Source organism: Poecilia reticulata, linkage group LG20 (assembly GCF_000633615.1).
Source record: "Poecilia reticulata strain Guanapo linkage group LG20, Guppy_female_1.0+MT, whole genome shotgun sequence".
NCBI classification, from domain to species: Eukaryota; Metazoa; Chordata; class Actinopteri; order Cyprinodontiformes; family Poeciliidae; genus Poecilia; species Poecilia reticulata.
The window spans coordinates 22687097-22696650 of NC_024350.1; the positions used below are offsets into that span (position 1 = coordinate 22687097).

Consider the following 9554-nt stretch of genomic DNA (forward strand, 5'->3'; position numbering starts at 1 on the left):
GGTGATCCCTCCCACGTCTCCCTTCTACTCATGCTGTCCCAAATGGAGGCAGACACCCGGCCAACTGGTGTCAACGCTCCTCCGCCAAAAACCACTGAGTCACTGAGAAAAACGGGGAGGAGAGTCTCTAAGTCCTCTCTTTCCCCTTTTGAAATTTGTTAATTCGGCTTGCTGATCATATCTGATCATATCATCCGAATGTATGATGATGAGTTGAACTTGAATGTTTGTTTGCTCTTCAGTGATTCACAGCTCATCTTTGATCTTCTTTATTTTTATTCTGTAAGACCCCATAGAGAATAGAAGTATATTTCACCTGAAAAACTATATATCTTTAGATAAATTCACATCTCAAGATATTATTAGCTTCAAAGATTGGACAAAATATTTGTTGTTTACAAAAATTTATTCATACAAATCGTACAACACCTGTTTTTTTTTTTTTTAGACATTTATTGACTCAAACTTTATAGTAATCTAATATTCACTTTCCACACAGTAAATATATATATATATATATATGTATGTATCTCTGAAGATTAATTCATTTTCGTAAGGCTATTGGCGCTTTCAATATTATACATGTCATATTTCTTGGGGGAGCTGCCACCTTCCCCCTCCCCCGCTGTTTTCACAAAAACATAGAGCTCTAAAACAAAGTGCAAAACAAAAAAAGCATTGCAAGGTGGATTTTTCGATGTCTAAGCGGCTAAAGATCCTATCAAACACAGAGACGAAAATGACAAAAAAAAATTAGTGATGAAGCGTGCGCCAAAGATGTGCAGCATTGTAGGGCCACTAAATAGCCATCCGTGATTCATGGCATTTTTTTTTTTTTTTTTTTTTTTTTTGTTACAGTCGATGCAAGGCACCACAGCTGCAAACTCCTCCCCTGCGTCACAAAGCCTGGAGGAAAACGCAGAAGTAAAGAAAAATTGATACAGTAACAGACGGATGGAACAACTTTAATCCTGTCCTTTAATTATTCCTCATACAGGAAATTAATGAATTAGAACGTCGTCAGTGAGATGATTTCTTTCAGAAATTCAATTTTAAAAAATAGTCATGTGTTCTACAGGTTCATTACACTCTGAGTGATATATCTTGAAAAGTTTCTGTATATTTTTGATTTAAATATACAGAATATAAATATAAATATGCATGATATAAAATCCCAAAACTCAAAATTTCAAAAAATGTTAACATTACGTTCAACTTTTAACAGAGAAATGCAAGGTTATAGAAGACACAATCAAAGTGAAAAGCAGTGATCTGGCAGTTGTTCAACAAGCAATCATTGACACCTAAGAGGAGGACAAACCACTGGAGAAGCTGCTTGTTCTCACATCAAAGGAAAGTTGAGTGGAAGAAAAAAGTGTGCTAGAAAAAAATACACAAGTAGTATTGGGATGATTGTGACACACTTTAAAACTGCAGCAATCCAATTCTGAATCTAGATCTGTCAATAGGAGGAATAAGGACACCAGAACCTACAATACAGGTGAGATGAAATCTATTATTATACACAGCCATTCTGTGCAGCATAATCTCTGTGCACCTCTTTCTAATGTACTATTTTCTTCCACTCAACTTTCTTTTTTTTAGACTTGCCTGCAGAACTTTTTTAAATAGCAGGCTTCTTTAGAAATGTTTTGTGGCTTGCCCTAATGATTATCTGCTGGACAACTATCTTTTTTTAAAATGAGTTTAGTCTAAATGCTTTTTTCCCCCCATTAGATTTCCATCAAACTGAAAAAAAAATATGTCACTCCATGTGTAATGAATCTACAATATCTGATAGTTGAAACTGACATTTTGTATTGAATTCCTGAAATAAATGTACTTTTGGGGATATTTCAAATTAATTCACCTGGAAGTTGGTTAACTTTGCCTGAAAATCAGCAGATTTATTGCCTGCTTCCCCTCGGTTTATGTGCTTTCTGTCCTTAATATGTCATCACTTAAGGCAGCTTTTGTGCCTCTCTTTGCAGGCAGAAATCATAAGATGCTTATTTGGAATTATCTTTAAAAAAAAAAAGGCTTTAATAGATTGGATCAGATTGAGCAACAATAAAGTACATTCAAACCAAGGTCCAACAAACTACTTGTGTAGAAGAGTAAGTGAGAAGAACAGAGCACAAAACATCCAGCAATGGTAGATATGTATGTACGTAGAAGTCAGAAAGCAAGCAAAACCATCTAGTTGTCTGCACAGATGCAATGAGCTGGTGCAATTACTTTAATCATGCAGTCTGCTTGGAGTTTGTACAGCGGTTCACATGACAGAAAATAGGGAAGCACAAGAGATCCAGAGTTCAAACCACTTTGTATGTCCCTTACAGAGAACAAATTGAAGAAAACCATGTAACAAGCATTGTTTCTTTTTTGGGATTTTTCTGCTTGTTGTTTGCTTTTTATGCTTGAAATGTTGTTGATACTTATTTTATGGACAAAGAGACGAGAAAATCTCCAAACCCATTGGATTGAAGTTGGTGAGTACACAGCATTGGCACTTTACATGAGTCAAAAGTGGAGCATCTCTTTGTAAACATTGCTGAAGTGGGAGGAAAAATGAGGAAAAAGTAAAAAAAATTAAATTAAAAAATAAAAATTATTTGTTCCTCCTCTCAAATCTGATATTTTCTACTTTTGGAAATCATGTGGATCTAACGGGGCATGGACTCATTTCAGCGAGGTACTGTAAACATATAAATAGTCATATGTTTATTTGTTTGAGGCAGAAAGGTATCATATCTTAATGAATTTGTAGAAAAGTGAACAAAGAGCAGTAGAAAATTAATAGAAACTGTCAAAGGGGCAGGGATTTAGTTAATTTTGCCTAATTAAAACACTCTAAAAATGTTCACACCTGGTGATCCAGCACTATATTTACTGATAATAACCGTCTACGTTTAATATAAAGTGGATTAATTAATGTGTACTAATTCTCGGACACAACACAATAATAATGCTTGATTAAATAAATGATTTTAGATGAAAACTAAAGGCATAATTTTCCAAAGTAAAAAAAACAAAATCTTAACTTACCCACCTTTGTAAACTAAGACTTGTAAGGTTCTTATTGTGCTGCCATTCGCATAGTTATTGTAATCATTTTTTTAAATTCTCACCAAAGCCGAGATACTTTACTGTTATTTTAACACTGAGATCAGTTTTGCGACGTTTTAATTTGATTATTTGTTCGCATTTTCTCATTTACGTATATATTGTGCATAATGTATTTCTTCCAATTGGTTTTACGTGTCAGTTTTGATTGTCTCAATATGAACGGTGCATGTGCATTGGGATCAGGGATGTGGAATAGGTTCGAGGGAAAGTACTTTTGCTGTGATGAGCCTTCAGTGCAGACAGAGTGTTTGCACGATGTTATGAGATTAAGTGTTGTTAACGTTGGGTCTTTTTTAGTGATATCTGAGTAGCAGTCAAACACATTTAAGGTACATATGATGCATGAGATCTGCAGGGCAGTTGAATTTTTAGCCAGTCATTGCAGCTCATTTAGCCAGTGATCTAAATATGTATACAAGTCAAATTCATAAGAAGGTGATGCTGATGTATCTTATGGCATTTGACCTCAAGGTAGGTATGTAGGAGAGTGGGTAATACTGAAGGTTTAGAATATTCACTTTCACTAAGGCACATAAGAATTATAATTAAGGACTTTCTAGTGACATATGAATCTTAAAATGCATTCATTTGCATCATTTTAATGTATCAAACTATAAAGTGTGTAGGGAAGCCTATGTTTCTCCTATTTTAGCTTCTTTTCTCCAGGTCACTTTAAAAGGTCCACATCTAGTCAAACTGGCTGCTCTTATGAGCACTATGTGTGTCACTGGAATAATAACATGCAAAACCTCATGAGTGCTGATAAGTAGTTTTTACCTGTAACTTTTGCTATGTTCTATGTGAACATAGTTTTGGACACTAAAGAATTCTGATTTTTAGGGGGTGGTGTTGAAATTACAACCAGAAATTATGAATAATACAATTTCCATGTAGAAGGAGAATACAACATAATGCTCTTTGGTGTCTGAAGGACACGTTTTTAGGGACAAGGGACCATTTTTCACTGGCTATGTGATATTTGGTTGGATCAAAATACTTTAACTAGAGAAAATCTTAGTTGGCAAGTGAATCTAATCTTATTGAAACTGTTGATTTTGTATTTTCAAATTAACAGAATGTTGGAAGTGTAATGAGATATGAATTAAATAAGCAACAGATTAAATGTACTAAAACCTAGTATGCACCATATCAACATTCTCAAAGATTTCAAACTAGATTAGGCCTGAACAGCAAGTCAGTCTAAACCCACTCCACATTTTCTGTTTTAGAGAAAACTTGGCCGTAGCTGTGCTAAATGACTGCTCATAAATATTTACAATGTTCACAATAAAGTATTTGGTTTATAATGTGGGAGAACTGCTCTTACTCAAAGTTTTATTGACAGAAACTCACTTGAAACCCCAACTTATACAATTCTAAGTGGTCTTATGTGAAATATAGAGAAGCCACGCTTGCATTAGCCTAGCATGTCATTAAAGCACAAAAAAGCTCAACAAAAAAATGTATAGGGCCTTCAGCTTGGGCTATTTTCTTTACTTGGGTCTCTGTAAACTTCAATTAAGCTACACAACTACAGGTACTTCCCCCCCTGTGTTTTTGATCACAATGACATCTGCACTGTCTCTGGGATTCCACAATTAGCAACCTTGCAAAACCTATGCTGTGCCAACAGGTGGCGATAAGGTCAACAATACGTCAAATTTCCAAAGGAAAATATCCTAAGCATGGCTAAAGCTGTGTAGGGCAACAGATTTATCCTAAAACAGCCGCAGCTAACGTTTTCATTAACAATAATTCCCCCTCAATTATCAATTATTAACAACAAAGTCAGGAGAATGTGAAGCAGATGTGGAAAGACATTCAAACATGTCTCATTTGTTGTAGCATCTAGTACAGAAACAAAGGTGGCCAGGCAACTACATTATCATGTCTGCTGCACTCAGATATCTAGCACACACATAAACATCTCAAGTATTCATTTTAGAAAATATTTCTGAAAGTTAACTTTTTTTTTTGTCTTTGGCAAAATTTCATATGGTCGTGGACGTGATGTGCAAATGCAGCAGTTTCTGTTTTGCAAAAATATCTGTTAATGTGGCCAGGTCCTTCTACTGCTCAGAGGATATATTCACTTTCCTACAAACTCACTAATGTGCAGCATCTTTCCACTACAGGTAAAATAGATAGCATCTTTACATAACCGCTCTTTAAAAAGTCTGACCTGCCACTGCAACCTCAAAGGTTACGTCAGATTGGCCAATTTCCTTTTCTCAGTCTTCATTAGCAACCTGTGTTCCTGTTGTCCGTGAGCCAGAAGCACAGATGAGGTGAAAGGAGAGTTTGATTCGAGACTCTAAAGCAACCTCACAAAGTGAGAAAAAAAGACTAGGACAAAGAAGAAGAAAAAAGAAGGAGGGACTTGAGAAGTCCCAGTTTCGGGAAAGAGCCGGAAACTCACCGCAAATTCGGGAGAAAACTGTTTCAGCCAGTCTCCCAAAAAAGCGTCAAGCTCATCCCCGTCCGGGAGGGCGTCAAAGTCTATCGCTTGTAGGATATGTTGAATACCTATGTCTTCAAGGCTGTTGTGAATAAAGACAACTAAACTCTTAATGTCATGTTTCAGGCAGGAAGAAAGCAGCATTTAATGCATTGATTATCTTTTAAGCTGTTTATTTCCTTCTTGTTTCTATGTCTTTGCTAAAAGTTTAAAAGACAGAACTACTAGAACAAATTTTCATGTTAGACAAGAGATATCTCTCTAAATGAACAAAAATTGGTCCACATTGGAAATAAGTGCATCCTTAAGTGCTTCAAGTACAAAATGAAAACAATATTATCAAAATATTCATTTAATGGCTTACTTCATACATAAATACATGTCTTAGGAACACAAAAAGCGATCCACTGATTGGTAAAATCTCCAAAATGACTTCATCTGGGACTGAACACATTGAATTTATTTTTTTTTTGTGGGAGGGGAGAGGGGGCAGAGGGGTTCTCTATACTCAGGAGGCTTAGTGGGCGATGCTACAAATACGCCATCCGCCGTCCTTTGTTTCTAATTCTCTGTCTGTACCTTTTCCCCAGGACCGCCGCCAGGTATTTCTTGACAGCCATTTGCTTCCTGTAGCGGCTGTAGCTGTCTGTGAAGATCCCGTCTGAGTGTCGCTTGGAGAGGGGCTCCGAGCTGTCGTCCAGCGTTTTGCCCCCACTGTGGGAGACGAAACAGGGAGTCGTGTTACAGAGGGTCTGTGCTGGGCACATGTACAGTACATTTCAGTAACCCTAGACGGGGAATAATAACACGGCTGATTTGAGATTGTCAGGAGAAGACCTTGAATGAAGAATCGTAACCAAAGTTAGGAATTCCAGTGTGCATTTTCCCCAAACTGCATCCACCCACCTCCCTCCAATCAGAATCCACTGGGATGTAGTCCCATAAATTATTCAGAGGGAAATAAATCTAAAACTGATTAACTTAATTCTCCCCTACTGCCTTTTCCACGGCAGCCAGCTTGAAAAGTAACACTTCCGAAATGAATCAAAGAACAGTTTGCTCCTCTTCCTGGCGATTTCACGATGAGCTGATTTAGTAGGAAGGGGTGGGGGCACATATTTGGCATCACGTTGAGGGAAAACAATTACACCACAGACATATTACAGCATGAGTTATGAGCATTTAAGGACCCAGCACACAGAAACAAAGACGCACAGAGAACGAGAAACGGCAGTTTTAAAGAAAAAAAAGAAGAGACGAACAAGAAGATTCTTACCCTACACGTTTTGCCATCAGAGAATGAAGGTATTTCCTTGCTGATAACTGACCCAGCGCTTTCCTGTAGGCTTTATTAAACATGCCGTCTGCATGCCTTTCCATTCTGGGATGATATAGATAGCCACATGGTAAAAATCACCACACACACTAAACGTAGCGGCACATATTCAAACTCTACAGGGCAGCAAATATCCATCCTACGATGTTATTTGGTGGAATTTGCTCAAATTTTCAGATAAAAATTTGGCAAAACTGATGAAAAGAAATCATGAGATTTTTGCTAATTTTGTTTATTATTGTAGTTTAATTGAAAGATGGTATATATATATGGGATGTATATGATCTATTAAACCTTTGGTCTTAATTATCTTCTGTTTAGAATTATTTTTACAACAAGCTTTTTTTCTGACTGAACTTGTCAAAGGCATCTCCAGAAGGTGAATTAAACTATGAACAAATGAAATACAAGAAATACGGAAACATTTTGACGACACATTGATTTTACACAGAACAGATACATAGACAGGAATACTGAAACAGCATGTTCAACAGGGATGTCTCATACACTAACGAATGACAAGGTTTTATCCTCCAGTTTTGCTTGTTGAAAACAAAATCACCTTTTCTCTGACGGGTAGAACATGGTGAAGATGTCGTCTGCGACAGAAGAGGGGCTTCTCGCCTCCAACTGATCTCCATCATAATCCAGGGAGGGCAAGGAGTTGCCACCCTCATCGTAAAGCTCACTGTCAAGTCTAAAATTTTATGTTTAAAAAAAGGGAGACAAGAATTTTACAATAAAAGCAAACTTTAATTTGAAAGATTTAAATGTTTACTCTAGAAACGAGGAGAGGAAACAGTGTCTCATAGCTGTTTGTTGTATCCATTTTGCTCCAGTTTAATTCCTAATAATTATACATCCAGATAGATTGATCGATTAATTGCCAGGTCAGCCTAAGGCTGTGCCACAGCAGCCTAAACTACATTACCTCCTCTCCCTGGTAAATGTATCTCAGCCCCTATAGATTGTCTGTCAGTTGATGTTATCCTGTAATAAGCTGTAATACTCACAGATGTAACTTGCAGATCCCGTACTTGCTGCTGCGCTTGTACAGTACAGGGATTTTCAACCAGTTCTACCAATAAATAAGTGCTAAAATGACTACCTACCTTATACTTGGAAAGCTTATTCCTACAGGCGAGCAGTTGATGCAGTGATGCATTATGATTCCATAGATGAGCAGTGCTAAAGTTGCTTTACTAGACATGGTCCTGCTGAGGGGGGGGGAATAAAATAAAAAAATAACTATGAGACTATAAAAAGTGATCCTACGGATGTTATTGTATTAAATTAAATTCTGATTTTCATGGAAAGAAAAAAAAACATAATCAGAAGATGGTTTAATCCAAAATTGTATCACTTTTACGCTGCGTAAAAGCGCCTCTTCTTACCAGTTTCGAGACGATAGACACGATCTTCCGAGGACTTCAGCGAGGAGAGTGAGATTGGATCTCACTCTCTTTCTCTCTTTCTCTGGGAAGTGCTTCTTCGGCGTCCTTGTTGGGATTGTGCAGCGTACCGTGCGCCCTCTGCTCAGCTTTTTTCTTTTTCTTAGTTTTTTTTTTTTTTTTAGTAGCTCATGGACGGGACAAAAAACAAACAAACAAACAAAATAACAAACTCCACAGCAGCAGCTGCTGTCTCTGCCAAAACTTTCCTGAGTCTTGTGAAGTTACCTCTCTTTTGGTTTTTTATCCACGAATTCAAAAGGCTCGTCTCTTTGCACTTATCATGTTGGCAGAAAGGGGTGGGAGTTAGAGTTAGAGGTGGGGTGTGGAGGTGGGTGGTTGCGTCATCAGTCCTTTCCGCCCTCACCCCTCCCTTTCTCTGTCCCATATGAGCGCAGACGTCTTCCGCGTCAATGAAAAACCCGGAGCCGACTCATAAAAAAAAAAAAAAAAAAAAAAAAAAAAAAAAAAAAAAAAAGAAACGAGCGAGTGGCTCTTCAATTCAAACATCATCATTAATTAAACCGTGAATTAATGTCAACAGCTGACGTCACGCCATAAATAGCGTCACGTGACGGGCCTTCGGAGGCTGTTGTGGGCAGGATGGGAGCTGTTCGCTACTGGAAGTGCTGAAATGAGCGTTAGAGGCAAGAGCAAGACGTAAACGGGAGGAAGTCATTTATTTCATCAGGCTACGTTCAATGATGTTTCCTTTTGGCCACTTAAGCAGTTCACATAACTTAATACTGAAGCATATAAAGTTTTTGATGAATATATATCATAGAAAATTGGTCAATATTACTATTTTTTTTTGATAAAGCACTTTAAAAACAACAGCTGTGATAAAGTGCTGTACAGAAAAAAAGCATCGAAAAACAAAAGAAAATACACATTAAGATCATTAAAATGTTAAAACGGAAGTAAGAGCAAAAGTCGCAAAAATATATATTAAAAAAACTCAATTCAATTTCTATTTTTAGGTTTAAAATTAATTAAAACATATGCTTTGCATATCTGCATATTACTGTTGGTCTGAGTATGTCATGTTTTAATAACTGCACTGTATTTTTCCCCCATATGTTGTAAATGTGTTCTTACTGTACATCTTATTCTTATTTTTGTAGTTTTTACCTGCATGTTCCTGTTTACCTCAACTTGCTGCCGTGACACCTGAATTTTC

At 37.0% G+C, this 9554-nt stretch overlaps 1 protein-coding gene across 6 annotated transcripts; it reads right to left on the reverse strand.

Annotated features, from left to right (window-relative positions):
* Positions 1-825: 825 nt before the first annotated feature.
* Positions 826-8730, reverse strand: adcyap1a (adenylate cyclase activating polypeptide 1a). Of its 6 annotated transcripts, XM_008396690.2 has the most exons (7): positions 8318-8725; positions 8036-8140; positions 7486-7620; positions 6864-6968; positions 6167-6301; positions 5549-5669; positions 833-906 (listed from the first exon to the last, which is right to left on the reverse strand). In XM_008396690.2, the coding sequence occupies exons 2-7, from the start codon at positions 8131-8133 to the stop codon at positions 898-900; spliced, it is 603 nt and encodes a 200-aa protein (XP_008394912.1). In that variant the 5' UTR covers positions 8134-8140; positions 8318-8725; the 3' UTR covers positions 833-897. The 6 variants fall into 6 exon arrangements, with proteins under 6 accessions (XP_008394911.1, XP_008394910.1, XP_008394913.1 ...); XM_008396689.2 differs by having other exon boundaries at positions 826-5669; positions 8036-8137; positions 8318-8730; XM_008396688.2 differs by having other exon boundaries at positions 826-5669.
* Between the last annotated feature and the right edge of the window lie 824 nt (positions 8731-9554).